Below are 20685 nucleotides of genomic sequence, written 5' to 3'. Positions count from 1 at the left end.
TATCCGGGCCACGAAAGGGGATTTAGAGATTTGCCTCAAGGCTTTACCCATTGCATCATTCCCCTCACCTTGGTATGTCCCATTTTCACCTTGTGTCTCTTCATTCCTCTTTGCCCTAGCGCCTGAAGAAGTAATCAAACAGGCCTCACGGTGAAGAGACTCAGATGCTTGATGTTCCTTTCCTCTTCGTTGTTCCTCGGAGTTATCATTGGACGAGTAAAACGGGCTCCTCCTACCACGCTTTTTACGATCTAAGCGTTGGCGCAGATAATCTATGTCGGATTGCATTTGCTGCAACACATCATCACGAGACATTTGCCTCTCAATCGGTGATCGTTGCACAGCCACTTGATCACTACGATGCAATTCCACCACCACATTTGGGGTGTGTTTCTTTCCAACTCCCCGTTGCATATTTATAGTTTGGTTTCCCCTTTGTGAATCTACTGATTCTTCCCTTTCCTGATTCGCCTCCGCCATTCACCTTCCAACCAGAACACCCCACTTTGTTGTTCCCACAGACAGCGCTAATTGTAAGGACCAAAAATCACGTACAAGACTAGCAACAACAGCGTTTTATGACTAAAGGTCCAAAAACAATGAATTTGTAGAGAGGGTAGCAACAACAAAATGTGTTTTTGGCGTCCCTTTTACCTGTGTCTCTCCTCTCTTATTTATACCCTTTGCCCTTATTATCTTAGCTCTACACCTTTCATCTACTCAACCCCTTTTACTGACACTTGTCCATTTCCTTGTAGTCGGTAATGGAGAGAAGCTTTAACTCTATGCTTTGTACTGTTCAGGTCATTTCCGCATTAATGCAACAAATAAAGCTGATACTTTCTGTTCAATGCGGCCAGAACGCTTGGTGCAGAGCATTCAATGCAACGTTCATAGTTATCCACCCCAACCCAGATATTTGCAATATATCTCATACATCACCAATCTATCTTTTGTACTTTTCCAGACCATCCCACTTCATCCTCGGGCCCTTGACTTTTATTCTCCTCTACTCCTTATGCTTTCCAGTATGTCTTTGGGTTTTTAGATCGTCGGGTCCTTGGGTCTTCGGGTCCTCACAAAAATATTAAAAAAAGAATAAAGAAAAAATTGGAATAGAGAAAGGATAGAGAGCCTAAAAAAAAATTATATTTGGAAAAATAGGCAGACAAAAAAAAAAAAAAAAAAGGTAACTAGTGACTCTCCAAACGGTATAGAGCCTTAGACATGCATTACAATTTCTTGCTTCTACTTCTGTATTTTGATTATTTATTATTTATTTTTAAAATTTTTAACTTAATGCAAAGTAGTACATATTACATAGTCTCTTTTTAACGTAATGTAAAGTAGTAAACTATATACTACTAAAGACCCTACGTACCCTGCTTTTTTGCATTTGGAATAATTGAGAAATTCTATTCTTATTATATTTATTTGTTTTCCCAAGTGTACCTTTTTGCATTTGGAATAATTGGGAAATTATATTCTTATTATATTTATTTGTTTTCTAGGCAAATGTTACTTTCTAGTGGAACACACCCTACAATAATACTAGTAGATAACTTCATTTTAATATTTGGTATGTGATTATGTTTTAAGTTCAGAGTGCTCTCGTGTAAACATGATGTCTTTTTTATGAAATAAATATTTGATTACCTATAATATATATATATATATATATATATATATATATATTATATTTTTGGTATGTGATTGTGAATTTAGTAGATAATATATATTAAATTATCTAGTTAGTTGAATAAGAGATCAGAAATTCAATGCCCAGCTATATAAAAAAACCGACTAGTGTATTGATTTAATGATAAAGAGCTATCATTAGATCTTATCAAGAGTGAATGCTATACGTTAAAACTCTCTCTTAAAATAAATGTATCGACTAATGATGTAAAATTTATGAGAATAAAGGAGTTTAAACCATAGAATGGAAGATCCTACAACCAAACAACACCTAAGAGTTTGTTTAACCATTGTCCCGCAAGGCTGCAACAAATTGTTTTTCAGTTAACTTTTAATCGACAAAATTTGGGTCTTTATAAGACATTAGTACGATCTTCAATTCTTCATGCCAGCAATATCATTACAATCCAATTTGCAACCCAAAAATAAAGAATTACTATTTTTCTCAAGCACAATTGTCTTTTAGCCTCAAGGTAAACCAAGGGGCAAAAACCTCATTAACAAAAAGTCTGTTTGGATATCGCTTATTTTACTGAAAACTGAAAACTTAATGCTGAAACCCTAAAGCAAAATAATTTTTAAAACGTAACAGTGCTGCCGTGGGTCTGTTTCTTGGGTTTTTCATTTGTTGGCTGGGTCACAAACAGTGCTGTGAGACCCACCACTTAAAACGCAACATAGGCGTTAGAGCATCCACACCAGCTATGTAAAAATTTCTAAAACAGAAAAAACTTTCAATTTTACACATTGAGCAAAAAAACACCCACATCAGTGGGTGTAAAAATGTTTAAAACTGTGGAAATTCATCCATGAGCTACAGTAACTGTGTAAATGAACACGGTTACACGGTTACTGTAGCTCGTTCATCCCATTTTTTTATAATTTCCAGTTCGCTCGTTTTTTTCTCTTTTCTCCCAGTTAACTGCTCATCTTCTTCTTTTTCCTCATATGCACAAAAACACACTCACACACAAACACATCCACACAGATACACTTGCTCAAAAAAAAAAAAAAAATAGAGATACACAAACATGGAGCTGGTGGATCGTGGATCGGAGCTGTGGATGGTGGATCGAAGCTCGAATGGTGGATCGAAGCTCGGATCGGAGTGTGGATGGTGGATCAGAGTGTAGATCGTGGGTCGGAACTCGGATCGAAGCTGTGGATGGTGGATCGAAGCTCGGATCGGAGTGTGGATTGTGGGCTGGAGCTCGGATCGGAGCTGTGGATAGTGGATCGGAGCTCGTGGCTCAGAGCTATGGATCGGAGTGTGGATCGTTGGTCGGAGCTCGAATCAGAGACTGGGTGATCTGGAAAATGGGTACAAAGAGAGAGAGAGAGCAATTTCAGAATGGGTAGAGAGAAAGATGAGGGCGCACGAGGAATGTATAGTGGTAGTTAAAAAAATAATAAAAAATTTGATAAAGTTGATTATTTAATTAAAAGATGGTGTAGAATAGATGAACTGATGTGAATGTTTTGTAAAAATGAACGTGTAAAATAAAAAAAGTAGGTTTTAGTGTAAAAATAGATGTGTAAAATAAATGAGCTAGTGTGGATGCTCTTAGGCAAACAAAGGCAAAATCGAAAGTTGCTGTCTGGAAAAAGCAGTCCTTAAAACAATCTATAATTACAAACTAACCACCTATTAAATAAAAACGAATGAATGAACAAAATTGAGAGCAATTTATGACTATCATCCTCCTTCATGCAAATATGCTGACTTCAATGCCTCCACATAACAAAGGAAAATACAATCTACTCGCACAGCATATGAATATTCTCCTCCTCACTCACTAGATATACTACATCCTCATAGGCTTGAATCATGGGCATCCTGGACCTTGATCGAGGCAGAGGCACGCATACAGATTCCAACTACTGGCAGTGGTTGGAGCTTCGTGGACACATTATTTCAAGCGGAACTCTTCCCCATCCAGCTCATTTAATCACAATAACAAATCAGCAAGAACAGGATTTGCATCTTTCAAAATGCACTTATAAGGAACTATTGAACTATGTTTGAGGTCCCCATAAGTTATGGTTGCCCAGGTGCACCACTCATCAATCCCTAACAAAATATCTCAACTCCTGAAAATGAAGTGGTTCATTCCCCCAAGAAGTCCATCCAGAAATCATTTCTCTAGCAAATAGTTCTATACATCGAGCTGGCTTGAACCCTGGAACATGATCCATCAGCAACCCTGAACAAAATCAACAAGCAGATGTAATTCAATGATTACATAGATTCTGTTAAACTAGTTATAACAATGGCAAAAAAAGTAGTTCTCAATTAAAGAACAAGCTCATGCTGTTCTATAAGAAACAGAATATTCGACTATATCTTGAGCTGGATATAGCCATAGACCAACAATGATCAAAACAATAACAAAATAATTTCACTAGAGATTTTATAAATTAGGCAAATGAGTAAATTTTGAATATACATGGGACAAAGTTCATATACAACCCAGTTTGGAGAAATTCCTCCAAACTGGATTAGGAGGCACAATGAAAAATTGACAAGTGCATTTGGTCATGTAAGAAGCACATGACCAATAAATTGAATTATCAGACACAAACAAAGCTTCACCTTCTCCTCCTACCCTCTTCTCTTGCTGCCCTTGCAACCCCTAATCCACTTCTCTCTCCACTGGTGCCTTACAAACCCAACCCATGTTCTCCTCAGCCCCTAAAATCCAACTTTTGCAAATACACATTTCATAACTGTTCGCTCTTTCTAATCCTCACCATGGCTCAGTCAAATCTCCAAAACAAGAGCCCCAGAATCAAAGAAACATCCCCAAAGAGAGAAATTTAAGGTAGATAAAGATATGGGAGATTTGAGGGTCAGGCTTCAGAGAGAGGATGGGGGTTTAGACTTCGTCAGGCTGAGTTGAGACAATAGTGGAGTGGCACCCTCCGCTTTAGATCAAAGAAAGAGAGTCGGTCTGTGAGGAACAGTGAGAGGAGCTTGACACTCGTTCATGGTAGTTCAGCTTTAGAAAGAGAGAGGGATTGACCTTAGGAGCCACCATCAGTGGCGGTGGCAGTGGCGAGCGGCATTCAACAGAAGTGAAGGAGTGAGCTCGATATAATTGGCCATGGAGGCCCGATTTTGGAGTTTGGGAGAGACGAGATAGAACGGACAGAGAGAGATATATATGTTCAAGAATGAGGGGACGTAGGTAAGACTTGTTTGGGTCTAATGGACACTTAATTGGCCATGTGCTTCTCACATGACCAAAGACACTTGTCATAACCCGGTTTGGAGGAATTCTTCTAGAGTACGTTGTATATAAACTTCGTCCATATACATATGATATGCTGCTGGTTTAATATTATAAACCCATTATGTCAAGACAAAAGTACCTCCAACTGGGGGCTTCCTTGAGTAATCTCCAGGGATGCTAATAATTATCTGATTATCTTGTACAGGCTTAGATTTTGACAGGCATTTAGAATCCATGGCCTGCAAAGGATCAAAAGCACAAGTGGCAAACATATAAAAGAATCAGCAACAAAGACTCAGAAGGAATCAACAATTAAAATGGGACTAGCTGCATAATATAGGCTCACCTCCCTATGGCATTGGCCCAATAAAAGGCATTCGTATGGTCTATGATGAAAGAGGTCTAAATCATTAATCATCAAGCCATCTGCTTTCACCTACAAGACTCAAGTTAAATCACAATTTGGCACAATATGTCATATATTCATGTTAGTTATCTCCCCTGGAATATGTGTAGGTGTGTGCATATTTTGCCAAGCAGTACAGAATGCAGACCCAATTTGTCCCAGTGACAGCAGTAAAAGATGACTTTTCAGCTTGTTCTAGAACTATAAGTTTTAATTTAAGTACTTCTGAGCAGTTTTGACCTTTTCCAAAACTTCATTTACATGCATGTCTGTGTATGTGCCACAGAGAGAGAGAGAGAGAGAGCACTAATTCATGAAGCAATAGATACTCTGAATTTCAGAGACAATGAAAGTGGTACAATGAAATTTTGGAGTTCCCAAACTCCAAGAACTAAATAACAACTAAAAGAGACTAACAAAACTCCAAATATTAAATTTAAGCATTGTTGCGGAATCCTTTTAACCCATTATTTTTGGGAAAGGGAGAAGTATAATCAACGCTAACAACAAAGGAGACATTCTGTGAAGCTTTTGTTCAGCAAATCATGATTCTTCTATCACATATATAAATCTCAGAAACAAAGAAGAAGCAATATGGCAACCCAATGAACTTGCTAAATTGCTCTTCAAAGGTTTAAATACTCATGAGAAGTTTCAATCTTTCTCAAAACTTGGCTTACAAGGTTTACACCTAATCCACGACAGCATGCAGGTGTACATGCCCATGCGTATGTGTGCACTTGTTGGACTTTGCATGCATGCATGTGTGTGTGTGTGTGAGAGAGAGAGATTCATATTGTTTCATAAAGCAATTGAAGGACAAGGACCGGCATATAATGAAATACTAGTTACAAAAACAAATATGATCTTCTCCCTTTGTTTTATTTTTATTCTAAATATGGTAGTTATTAATAGTCATTTATTATGATTATGCATGTCTATGGAACTAATTATTTTACCATTTAAAAAAAATATGACATGGAAAGATTTGAAAACATGTGGAAAGATTCTAATGAGGTTGTAAAAATAGGAGGTTTTATAGATTGGAGCTCCCAAACTCCAAGAACTAACTAATAGTTCACTCCAAAATTCAATGTAAGCACTTTCTCAACAAAAAAAAAATAAAATCAATGTAAGCATTGTTGATGGTCCTCTTAACCCATAACTATTGGAGAAGGGAAAAGTAAGGTAAAGGCTAACTGCATGATGTATATAAAGAGAGAGAGAGAGCACCTTCAACCAATAAAAACTGGCCACATATCTGACTCCCCAAGCAGGAAAGAGCTCTTTCTCAACAAAACCACGCAATTTCTCTCTATTGGTCACCCACAAGGCTACTAGTGCTCCATCTGTGTGAGTAAGTTGCTTGATAGGAAGCGATAAGAAATATCGGTTGGGTAAAGTTGAGTACCTATTATGATGATTGAACCAAAAAACAAACATAATTGTTGAGAATAATATCCCTTATAATTCTGTTCAACTTAGACTTCAATCACGAAAAATAGTAATTCCAATCTTGTAGCTCATAAAATGTATTTAAAACATTAGGGTTGTGAACGAACCAAACTATTCATAAACAACTCAAACTCAGCTCAAAGAAAAGCTTATTTATGTTCTTTTTATTTATTTATTATATTAAAAATAAATAGTTATAATAGGAAGGATGAGAGATTTGAACTCTAGACATCTCCACTGGAACCACAAGGACTTGCCATTTGAGCTACAAGGCTCTTTACTATTTATGTTCATTTATAAACAAGCCATGCTCAATCTTTATTTCAAGGCTTGTTTTGTAAACAAGTTGAGCTCAAGCAAATTATTTTGTTCATGAATATAGAGCTCAACAAGCCAAAACTTATGTTAGATATGGCCTCATTAATAAGGTTTGCCATAGGATTTCGCTTGAAAACCCCTCAAAAATCCATTTATGTGAAGGATATTTAGCCAACCCCGTAAACATAATTCCTTACACATCTTAGTCCTCCCAACATTTTTAAAAATAAAAAAACAATGAAAAATTGTTTAGCTGACCAAAAAAGCAAGTCTTTGCTGTCAACAACTTAAAGACCATAGTCAACAAAGATGCCATTAACAATTTTAAAAAAAGAAAAGAAAAGGATGAACGAGGAGGACCCACAATGATAAAGGTTTCTGTATAGTTATCACTCAAGACTCTTTCGCCATCACCCATGGCCAGATTATCAATAAAAATGAAGACGACCCACACCTAATTCTGTCGAAACCATTTTGGTATATGGGTTTGTCAAAATAAGTTAATAAAGACATTTTTTTGCACCTATAATTGCTCTTTTCTGAGAAGAGATGAGACGGAAAATTTCATCATTCGCCTTCAATGTTCATACCTTTGCTGTTCTCAACATATCTATGTTGTGGTCATCTCTTTGGCTGATTATAGCAAGCCAAGCCAAACTAAAACTCGAGCTTGGGCCAAACATGTTCAAACTGAATCTAAACAAGATAGTGAAGCTTGACTTGAGTTTTCATCAAGATTCAGTTCAGCTTGATTACTGCCCTATTTAGCACAGATCTATAATTGCTATCAATGTGAAATTCCTCACAAGCCATATGAGATAACATTTTTTTTTTTTTTGATAAGTAAGAAGAAAATATTATTAATAAAGGAATAGCAAGAAAAATACAAAGTGTTCACAGTAGTGAACAAAGAATAATAAGAAACAAAGAGACACAAGCAGCCGCTAAGCTATTCTAATAGACAAAAGGAAATCCATAAGGGAAGAACAATCCGAGAGACCCCAACACCGAGACCAATCAAAGAGGGTCCGTTGGCATAAATCTAATAATTGAACCACAGTTTTCCCATTATCCTCAAAAGAGCGGCAATTCTGTTTAGTCCAAATGGTCCACAATAAACAGCCTGGAACCAAATTCCAAATGTCAAAACTATGCTTCCCAAGCCAATGATACCAATAAAATAATAAGTCCATAACTGAACCTAGCATGACCCAATCGACCCCAAACAACCTAAGCATATACGTCCACAAAGAATAAGCTATCGGGCAAAAAAGTAATAGGTGATCCACAGATTCCGCATTACAACAGCACATACAACAACGATTCGCCAATGGGCAACCACAAAGCATAAGGTTATCCAAACCAATGTATATTTAAGAAACCCTAACGGCGAGTTCAAAGGTTAATCTGCCCCAATTTTCTGTCAGGCTGAAAGAGAAGTGAAGAGAAACCCTAAGACGAGTTTAATCAATCAGTCAGTCATGAAAGGATTAGAGAAAACAACAACTTTCAATCAGTCATCCACCACTACATTTTGATTCATGTACTGATAAAACAAATCTAACAGTACTAAGAATTTTTATCTGGTTGATAAAAATCTGCTTGATCTGTCAATCAAACAACTTTCTGGATAAAGAAAAAGAAGAAAGAAACAACTTATATTCACAGTAGGGTAGTTTCCCTTCAAAATAATGCAATTGACAAAATCAACCTTCTCTGAAGTATATGAAGTGCCTTGTTTTTTAAGGAACAGTTTTTATGATATATGTTCCAGATACAAGAGTGCATTTGCTGGAGAATCATTAAAGAATGATCAACAGCTTGTATATTTTGTAAAGCTAGAGAGCATGTATATTAAGCAAAGAATGTTTGATACCTTGACTTCTGACGAGCACTTCCATTTTCCCATGGGGGATCAATCACAATAAGATTGAAGCCACAACCAGAGTCAGCTGCATAGAAGATTAAACATCATATAACAAGTAGAACTAACAAGACTTTTCTGACTTAATCAATACTTTGCCAAAAATTGATAGACTCTAAATGAAATTACCAACTTATATGATAAGGTACAGTGATAAGTTGGCATTAAACCAAACCAATTGGGTCAATAAAAACAAGTGTTCATGAAAGGGCACGTCTACATTATAAAGTATAAACAAGTTGAGGATCATTCCCACTAGCCAATAATTTCCACATCACATGTCTTGCAATTTAAATGACCATGAAAAGCTTGTGATTTAATTAAACACAGAGAGGACTATAATTAGAAGGAAACATAAATGGATGATACTTACCAACTAGGTTGATTTTCCTTAGCAATTATCTTGGAGTTCTTAGCTACAGACCTAGGCTGCTTACAATTTTTAGAAGTAAAACTATGATGCTAAATTTAAGGTAGACTCAACAAATAATTAACTTCTTTATGCAAACATTACCAGGAATCAGGTTGTGAATCTGCCCGAGATCAGACTTCCACATGACAACAGAAAACAAAACATATAGAGATGTGTAAGACACACATGAACTGATTGTAAGTATTTGAGCACACATGGCAACCCAACTGGGATATTGTACATATGACATTTAAAAAGCATATGATTCAACTAACGATCAAATTGAAACAATTTTGAAAAGAGCATCCTAATGGTTCAAATGAAAACAGGGTCAAACATTGGAGAGGGGGGGGGGGGTGTATATATATATATATATATATATATATATATATATATATTCATCTTTTCTCAGGAGTTTTCCTTCATGATAAAAAAGGAGTAACAAGTCAACATACCATGTAGAATGAGCTCTCTCGAGGTATTACATATCGACTGTTAAGAAATTCTGCCTCAACATCATTGCCCGTCTCATTGAGAACTAAGTTATCAAAGATAGGAAGCACTCTTTGTTCGCTGTATTGCATGATTGGGGAACCTAAAAATCAAGAATTGAACATAAGTTGGCAGAATTTGGGGAAACAATGTCACATGAAAACTAGAACACAAAATTAAAAAATATAGGGCCCGTTTGGTATGCGCTCTTGAACACAGGTTTTCAGATTTTAAACAATATTACACGTATTTCCACGCACTTTTTCATCCACACGTATTTCCAAAAAAACTGAAAACTACTGTTTAAACACACGTACCAAACAAACCCATAGTCTATCAAGTGTCAAACCCACCTTTTACAAGCCATTAATTGAACAAAACAAAGATAATGAAATCAATTTTAATAGTTACTAACAATTAGGACATTATGAAATCAAAACTTCTGCTGATATCTGAGAATCAACTGCAAGAAATCTGTCTTAATCACTTATCCTACAGAGAAAATCAAGACAAACAACAGGAACTAAATACCTGAACCGTGTGTTTATATGAAAAATTTGCTAATCACACTAAAATTCACAAATGATGGGATTCACATTCCCTTCATTTGAAATCCCAGCAACAACTAATTTCGTTGTTTCAATATAAAACTCATACCCAAAGAAGTCTCAATCATCTGCACCAACAAAAATTTCACTGACAACTACTATATAAAATTGATTAGATATAAAGGAGTTTATCGCAATCAATGATAAGAAGCTCAACTCTACAAAGCTTGTTTTCTTGAATGTTTAGAAAGAGAAAGTTGGGACCAAGACAGAGAGAGTGCTATGGCCACCTCAGCCACCTATTGTGTTGGAAAGAGTAAATAATGGCAGCACCACAGGAAGACAGATGGTTTTACTTTGGAGGGAAACCAATGCCTCCAAAGCAAGCTTTTAGGCATGTTTTGAAACAATAATTCTCACCTGCTCATTATTTTGTAACTAGCCAATATAAATAGCCTTAACTTGATCAAATAATCCCATCTAAGCTAATCCTAGCTGACGCAGTTAAGTATAAATATTTATATAAATCTTTATTTAATAACTTGATAGAAATCACAATTAAGAATACAAAGTTGGTATCAAAGTCTGGGCATGGACCAACAAGTGGAGCAATATGAGTAAATAGTTCCTCCATCATCTCTAGTCAGTACTCAGTAGCATGCTATTCATGGAGAGATTTCAACAAGCTCATGTCTCCGTCACATAGACAAGAAGAGAACTTGCAAGCTCATGCAAGGGCAGCCCAAGAAATGTTTCTAAGACATCGAGGGAAGACATTAAAACTGTGGTTACCAATAGTGGCCAAAGCTCTTACAAATTTATTCTGTTGCACTTTCAGGCGGAAATTGGAAATAAAGCCTCAAAAATCCCCCTTGAAGTATGAAACTTCCACCCAATAACAACAACTTATTATAAAATAGAAAAATTTCACAATGTGCCCAAATTCTGCCCAAAAATTCCTTACCCAAACACACAATAAGTAAATATATCACATTGTTTCGGGTTTTTGCTAAAAATCAATAAGCCAAAATCTCTTTTAGTAAATAGGAAACTTTGGTGAATTCATATAAATAATTCAATCCTCATTTCCCTACATATTTCATAGTTATAGGAACATTCTTGATAATGAAACTGACCTCCATCAGCATTTGGCTTCTCATGTTGATCGAAATTAAGAGTTATCTCATAAAGAGGGGCTTGCCACACCCGTCCCAATTCAAAAAAAGATTGTTCCGGAACACCAGTCGAAACTGAGTCCCTGCATCCTCTCAAGGAATCAAAATCACTCCGCAGATTGCTCATTACATCCAATAGATCAGTTTCTCTCATCAAACATTCATGCGCCTTCAGTAACAAAGGCCTTGCTTCCTGCAACACACGCACAATCAACCTCACAATCCTCAAATCATTTCCAGGACCATCTAAAACAAAACAAATAAAGAACCCTGCACCGAACCCTAAATTGAGTAATTTCCCCTTCATCAACAATATGTTTTAGATAGAAAATTGTTCTCCACTTAAGCTCCGTTTGTTTCTAGGTAAAACCTTTTCCTAAAGATAGTTTTCCGAGATTTACAGTGTTTGGTAGCATTAAAAAATCCTAATAAAAATTAATGTAGCTTATTTTCAGCTTTTATTTTCTGAAAACAGTATAACTTAGGTACAGTTTCTTAAGTACTGATGGTTCCCTCAATTAGATTCAAACACACTCACAAACAGTGTTTTCTTTCCTAAGCGCAATTAAATTCAACACAATTATGGTTTTAAATTTAATTGAGAAACCTAATGTACCGCACGTAACGAAATGTACCTAAGTTTTGCCCTTCTGGAATACAAGCTCTCTCATGTTTTGAAATATACAATAAATATTACTAATTTTCTGTGCATACCAAACACTAGAAAACGTTTTCCAGCTCATTTTCAAGACTGTTGCCAAACACAGGGAAAAAAAAAAACAATTTTCCAGGAAATGTTTTTCTCGGAAAATGACTCAAACTGCTTAAATTTCCTACAATTTTCTCGGAAACCAAAAACGGTGACGTTTGGTAAATACCTGGTGTCGTTGATCGGCGATTTTTTCGCGTTCATTGAGAGCGTGAGGCTTCTTCTTCTTCTCCTTACGCTTTCGCTTTCTCGAATTGGATGAAACCTTGGATTCTTGACCCGCGGGTTTGGATTCGAAGAAGCGAGGATAGTACGCAGAAGGAGAAACCCTAAACCGGGTGTATGAGCGGTTCATTGCTCGAACCGGGTCGATGAAAACCGCGTTCGAGTTCTCGAACCGGTAGATACCAGAATCGAAGAACGTTGATAGCTTATCGGTCATTTTCGGGTCTTCCGTCAACTCCGACTAGGGTTTTGCACTTGCGTTCTTCGTAGCCTGTTGTCAAAGACTCAAAGACATACTTGGGCCTGTGGCCCATTAGCCCATGGACCGTGCAATACACACAAATATTTAATATGATAGTTATTACAGTTTTTTTGTATATAGAATTATATAAATTCTAACAATTATCATGACAATGAACATAATTAATGTCATATAATAACGGAAAATTATTAAATATTCTGAGAGTACTATATATGCGTACTCTTCTCTTACATAAATTGTGAGTTTCACTATAAATTTAATTGGTAAAATCCACAATTATATGAAAAGAGAAGAGAGTACGCATTTATGGTATTCCGAGAGTACCCAATAATTATCCATTAATAATATAATAAGTAATTTAAAAATTTCTTAAATTTATTTTTTTGTTAAGTGTTTAAAATTAGGCCAAAGCAAAAGCAATTCATTTAGTAGAGCAATACTATTTATTGACTAAACTATACTCTCTTACAAATTTTAAGAGTATGGCATTGAGGAGATAGCATTAAGGACAAGTACCCTTCTCATTTCATTGTTTTTTTTTTTTTTTGGTTGGGGGAAGGGGGGAGGGGTGTATGTACAACAGAAATATCAACTCTAATTCTTTAAATTAAAAATAAAATAAAATAAAAACTTTAATTCTGGAATACTGTCATGGTTTGGGACATTTGAGTCGTTTATTATTATTTTATAGCTACAATAAAATTTTGTTCTATGATGTCCATTCCATTATAATCGCTTTTGATCATCAAACTTAAGACATCAATTGGATTAGGACATTCGAGTATTATTAATAAAAAAATTGTAATCAAATAAAAGATATGATATTGAATTTCACCAACTGTGACAATTAAAAAAAAAATCTTAAAATATTATATGTTGAATTCTATGAAATCTAAAAACAAATAAATAAGTAACACTTTTTTTGGTGGATGAAAACTCATACTACTTGAATTCAATCGCGATGGATTTGGACTGCTATGAGGAACTATACATTTCAAATTTTAATAGGCTCCTTCTTTTCACTATTCTTGATATTTGTAAAGCTGTAATATCGTATGCCAGCCGGATATAATAAACTATATACATGGAGCTATGCCTATGTTTAGTGTGCGGCACATGCCTAATTAATTGCTTTACTTTCGTAAATAGTTATCAAAGAATAATGTGTGTTCACATTGATATTTTCTTCTCTGCATTATAGTTGATGTGATGTTATAAAACCAGGTTATGTGGGTTCCAGTTAGTTTAACTAGTAAAATCTCTTCTGATAGTTGAATAAGAGATCTGGAGTTCAATCTCCGCCTACACCAAAAACTGATTGGTGTCTTGGTCTGATAATAAAAAGCTATCATCAGGAACGGACGCTATAGATTGAAACTCTCTCTAAAAAAAAAAAAACAGGTTATCATTGAAAATACTCAAATAGTCCTAAGTGACCGAGTCAGTATGAACTTTGGAGGATAAGCACAAACATGATGAAGCATAAATCTTGTGCAAATTTTGAAACGTGATAGTGTAATTGTCAATGATGAAGCCTAAGGTCATGTTTAATAACGTTGTTTAAACAATAGTTTTTATTATTCAAATATTACAACACGTATTTTCACAACATTTTTTCATTCACACGTATTTTCACAACACTTAAACAGTGTTATTATAAATCTCTTACCAAATGGACCTTTAATCTTCCTAATTTAGATATGTTTCAAAAGAACACATGATGATGAATCATAAATCTTGTGCATATTTTGCAATGAGATTAAAATAGCTCAAATACCATTATAGTACTACTATCATTTCTTTTTAACACAAAAGATGAAAATTATACAATTTTCCAAATTTAAAATACAAATCTCAAATAAACCTTAACTTACAATGAAATTAGTGGGATTAGGGACTAGAAATTCAGAACCAACCATTCCCTCTATTGCATTTCGTTTTCTAAATGTTCTCCTAAATAAGAAGCATAGAAATTATGTTAACTCATAGGTTGGACAACTATATTTCAATATATTATTGATAGGAATTCTCTTTAGGTAGAAAAATTATTTGAATGAAAACTATATTATATTAGACAAGGATGGACCCAAAATTTTAAGCTAACAGGGGCCGAAGTATAAAGAAAAAAAAATCCAAATAGACATTCATATATTATTAAAAAAATTATAAATATACAAAATTATTGTTTCTAAATACATTAAGATGCAATTATCTACCAACAAAAACAAAAACAAAAAAAATGTTTTTTTTAATATTAGGCTAGCTAGGATTTTTTTTTTTTTTTTTAAGTTAGAATTTACAATGGGTGGTGCTAAAAATTTTAGTTTTTGTCTTTTAGTACCTCAAAAAGCTATTTTATCTATTTTACTACCTCACTTTACAATACACCAAATAAAAAATGTTTTATTTTTTTTATTACTTCATTTAAAATAATACTATAAACAACTCATTAAAATAATAAGGAAAGAGAGAATTTGAGTTTTTTAATTGAAGAAAGATATATAATCTTAATAAAATATTGTATTTTATTTTCAATAACTTGTTACAGTAAACTGGTATTATAACAGTTTACTGTAGTTGCAAATAACATATGATTTTTTTGTTATTTGGTGGTAAAATAGTTTTTTTTGCTAAAATATAATTATCATTGTGAATATTTTTATTATTTTTGTTAAAATTTTGGAATGGAGAGTTATTATTTGGGTTAGGCTAACTATATACATGGAGCTATGCCAATGCTCTGAGGAACTATACGTTTAAAATTTTAATAGGATCCTTCTTTCACTATTCATGATATTTATAAAGCTGTAATATAATATGCCAACCGGATATAATAAACTAATACATGGAGCCATACCTGTGTTTAGTGTGTAGCACATGCCTAATTAATTGCTTTACTTTCGTAATTTGTCAAAGAATAACGTGTGTTCTCACTGATATATTCTTCTCTGCATATTATAGTTGATGTGATGTTATAAAACCAGGTTATCATTGAAAATACTCAAATGGTCCTAAGTGAACGAGTTGGTTTGGACTTTGGAGGATAAGCACAAACAGGATGAAGCATAATCTTGTGCGAATTTTAAAAAGTGAGAGTGTAATTGTCAATGATGAAGCATTAGGTAAAGTTTGGTAACGTTGTTTAAACAATAGTTTTTATTGTTTAAACATTATCATAATATATATTTTCACAATACTTTTTTATTTATACGTATTTTCACAACACTTAAACAATATTACTAAAAATCTCTTATCAAACGGAGGTTAATCTTCCCAATTTAGACATGTTTCAAAAGACACATGATGATAAAGCATAAATCTTGTGCATATTTTCCAATGAGATTAAAATAGCTCAAATACCATTATAGTACTACTATCATTTTTTTTTTAAACACAAAAGATGAAATTATTCAATTTTCCAAATTTAAAATACAAATCTCAAATAAACCTTAACTTACAATGAAATTAGTGGGATTAGGGACTAGAAATTCAGAATTAACCATTCCCTCTAATGCATTTCTTTTTCTAAATGTTCTCCTAAATGAGAAGCACAGAAATTATGTTAACTCATAGGTTGGAAAATTATATTTCAATATATTATTGATAGGAATTCTCTTTAGCTAGAAAAATTATTTGAATGAAAAACTATATTGTATTTAGATAATCTGGTTGATAATTTTTTTGACACTGACCCGCCATAAAATCGTTTATGTGTAACCCAATATCCCAGAGAGCAACTTTCTTACTTTCAAGTTCAAAAATTTGGCAAGGCAGTGTCGACTGTCGAGGCATATTCTCATTATTCCACTCTTTCTTTCTTTTTTCTTTTTTTTTTCAATGAAAAACTAATAAAATTAGTCCATTCTAGAAGTACCATCCGGATAAGCACTACATAATATACCTCCTTGTGTCAGTACACATTTGACAAAGTAAGGTCCACCTCTAATTCTACGGTCCCAATTGCTTTGAAATTCAATTGTTTTTATATCTATCTATTCATAATAAAGCACGATTATATGCAACGGTTGGAGCTTATTACAAATTTTTAATTAACTTTTTTTTTAACCAATCATAACAATATAAAATATAAGACCCTTAGTTGGTGGGGTCCACTAATTTGACCACAATTCAAAGTACTTGTTCCACACGTCTCCAATAACATTCAAAGTGCATCACTACTTTCTTCTTCTTCTTCTTTTTTTTATTTTTATTTTTTATTTTTACTTTTAATTGCTTAACAATATTCTTTAATTAATTATAACTTCTTTTTCAAAAAAAAAAAAAAAATTTATAACTAGCCAAATAGGGATTGGAGATCAATTTGTGGTAGATATAAGGGCAACGTTTATGGATAGACTTGTAGGAATAATATTGGTTGCTTTTGCTTGCTTGCGAAGTACCATAATAATAGTACTGCATTCTTTCCACCTGAAAAAATGTCATGGTGTTGACATTTGCAGAACAATTAATAATTAGCATCATGGACGGAATAGAATTTGAATTCGAGGGGTCTAATATAATTTTATTGAGGGAGACAAATGTAATTTTTTTTAGACTTATTATATAAAATTTTAAGTATATACATACTATTTAATATTTATCATAGAGTCTATTTAGTATTTATCCCTGATTAGCATAGAGTCTATTTAGTATAGAGTCTATTTAGTATTTATCCACTTGTTGAGGTGTTGGTATGAAGAGTATTATGTGAGTTTAAGTTCTGACAACTTTTGCTATAGTGCACATAGTTCTACACCATATATGACAAGGTTAAGTGGATTGAAACTAATGACCACGATCGTGATTGTGAGTTCCCTTTTTTTATTTAGCAAATAATAAAAATAAAAATAAATAAGAGACTATTTGGCATCTTAGGAATCAAGTTTTGCATAATTATGGTGAGTTGAACTTGAAATCTACCTTCTACAATGCATAAAACAAAGTTAATGAATTTATGCCTTGGCTAAGAGAAGGACAAAGATAGAAGAAATGACATAACTTATCATATTTGAAATTCATCTATTGTAGTCATTACCATAACATAATTTATAATAATTGAAATCCATTCATCACAGTTATTACCATAACATAACTTATAATATTTGAAATCCATCTATTATCACGATCATTACCATGTCACTTTGTATTGTAAAGTCATATATAATAAAATATGTTACATCATTAGTATTTTTCATCAACCCAATATTCTTACTTCCTTAACTAATTAAGTATTCTTTTTTTTTTTAATTAAGAAAAGTAAGTCTTTTCTTTCATATCTCAGTAACTAAATCTGCAAGCTTCTTGACTTATATAACTTCCATATCTTTCTTTCTTATAAAATCGACAACAAAAATGTGGTCAAATCACATACATATATGATACATCTCCTTTTATGGTTATAAAAGTCACTTCGAACTTTGAGTGTTGTGAATAAATACATTGAGAAACAATGAACTTCAATCCGATGTTTAACTTTTAACATTGAGGTCATGTCATGATCATGATCATTTTTGTCCAAGCTTAAAAGGTTATGTTAGGTCACATATGGCTAAAACAATATAAACTATCCAAATATTTCAATATGCTATATGTAGTGAGTGACATGATTGATTTCTAAAATCTTGTGAAATGTGATGTACCCAAGAGCCAAGTTGTCATGCATTTATCCAATGTGTGGGTAGAAAAAAAACAACTATGCCTACGAGGTTTAGACGTATGAGCTTAGCGTATCAAATCATTTGGCCGTACGTCAATCTTGTGGAATATATATCATAAATGGACAATTTTGTTTTTGTTTTTTTTAATATTAGATAGTGGGAGAGAGAAATGTGATTTTTTTTTAAAGGGAAACTTAATAGGAAATTCACTTTGTCCAATAAGAGTATTAAGGGGAAAAAAGAAAGAATAAATAAACTAAACTCATGTGAACCCTATTATAGAATATCGGCAAAAATCAACCATAATGTGACACGTCATCATCTAGAAGGTTCCATAATCTCCCATGCGCGATTCGATTGGAAAGTGGGTCAAAGACTCCAAGATAATAAATTAATATACTTTTTTTTGAGAAATTTTTTTTAACAAAGAATGCATGAGCTCAGCGAATGCTGAAAGACCACGTAATCAAGTGTCTTAGTGTGGGTGACTGGGTGGCCAAGTGTCAGTCCCAACTTTAACTGTGTGCCGGGTTAAAAATTAACCATGGTTAAGAGTCACCCACACGGCCACACCACTACTAACTAACTGGTATTAAGTATCAAATTTAACCACTTTTAATAGTAGTATTAAGTAACAAATTTTCAACTATACATTATGAATAATATATATAGTTACTTATATATAATATATATATAAGTTTTAATTGTGTGCTGTGTTAAAATTAACCATGGTTAAGAGTCACCCACGCGGCCACACCACTACTAACTAGTATTAGGTACCATATTTAGCCACTTTTAATAGTAGTATTAACCATTAAGTATCAAATTTTCAACTATATATTATATATAATATATATAGTTACTTATATATAATATATATAAGTTTTAATTGTGTACTGTGTTAAAAGTTAATCATGGTTAAGAGTAGCCACAGCACCACATAAGTGCCCTCCAATTTTGCGCCATGGCCTTATAGAGGGTGGCTAATAACACATTGACACTGACTGGCTAATTGCTAAGGGAGTACGTATACAGTTCAATTTTGATTGTGTGCCGGGTCAAAAGTTAACCATTGTTAAGTATCAATTATAAATATATGCCAAACCCTCCCCTCTGTTTTTGCTTGTTCATTAAGGAATATAAGTCATGATTACTCTCTCAGCAATTCTCTGATCTCTAGCCATCTCTAAGGTTAGATTTCACTAACCTGGGCACTAATTTTGGTTAGTTTTACGATCTTACATCCTGATCTTTCATTAACTTCTCGATATAAAAAAAATCGAGCTACGATTTCGTTATTCTTGATTCGTTGCTTTTTACTTTTTGGGGTGTGAAAAAAAATAAGAATATGACTTCTTTTTGCTGGGTCTATTTAACATCATGGAAAAGAAAAGCACAACTCTTTTGGATCCATAACAGTGAAAGATTTTGAAATCTTAATTTTAGTCAATACCTCTTTTTTTTTTGTCTCCCACTTAAGAACCAAACTCTATAATTGATTATAATATTCAACTCAGATATTGTTTAATTATTAGAATTAATTTTCATGAAAACCAATACTTGAATAATTGAACATTAATTGATTCAAGCACAATATTTATTGAGCAATTAGTGTTCATATTCGAGTCACAGGGACATCTAGTTAAGACAGTGATTATTTTCTGAACATTAATTATGTTTCTTTTTCAAGCATTAATTATTCATATTATTTATTGATTTATTTTCTTAGACCATGTGTTGTGACCTTTGTGGGAAAACTTGAATGACAACATGCATGCCCTTATCTTATCATCAACATGTCTTTGCCTATTACGTATGAATGAAATGGTCTCCCAAAGCATAGATCATGCTGTTAGTTGGTAGCTAATAATGCTCTGGGTGATTAAAACTTGGAGCTTGAGTTTTAAGTTATATAAATTATTATATAGAATCCTATTCTGAAATATTGGAGGACACTGTCATTTGGTTTTTGACTTTTTTATTATTATTATTTATTATTGTTATTTTCTTTTCATTTGATATAAATTCCAAAGGCAGAATAAGAATATTCCTGGATACCACGTGTTTGTCTTTATGAAGTTGAGGATTACATGCATGTACTGAAACTGACATGATTTTTAGATCTTCTTTGCCAGTTTTACAACCCTTTCTTTTTCAAGATGCGCATCTAT

The 20685-nt window shown here is 33.5% G+C and overlaps 1 protein-coding gene across 1 annotated transcript; it reads right to left on the bottom strand.

Moving 5' to 3' along the window:
• Positions 1-3248: 3248 nt before the first annotated feature.
• On the bottom strand, positions 3249-12915 carry LOC142611984 (methyltransferase-like protein 2). Its single transcript, XM_075784345.1, has 9 exons — positions 12540-12915; positions 11623-11854; positions 9902-10041; positions 9549-9582; positions 8987-9062; positions 6571-6748; positions 5278-5367; positions 5071-5170; positions 3249-3902 (listed from the first exon to the last, which is right to left on the bottom strand). Exons 1-9 carry the CDS (start codon positions 12810-12812, stop codon positions 3763-3765), a joined length of 1263 nt encoding a protein of 420 aa, XP_075640460.1. The 5' UTR covers positions 12813-12915; the 3' UTR covers positions 3249-3762.
• Between the last annotated feature and the right edge of the window lie 7770 nt (positions 12916-20685).

This window comes from Castanea sativa, chromosome 1, assembly GCF_040712315.1.
Source record: "Castanea sativa cultivar Marrone di Chiusa Pesio chromosome 1, ASM4071231v1".
NCBI lineage: Eukaryota > Viridiplantae > Streptophyta > Magnoliopsida > Fagales > Fagaceae > Castanea > Castanea sativa.
This window is presented reverse-complemented; position numbering and strand designations above follow the sequence as displayed.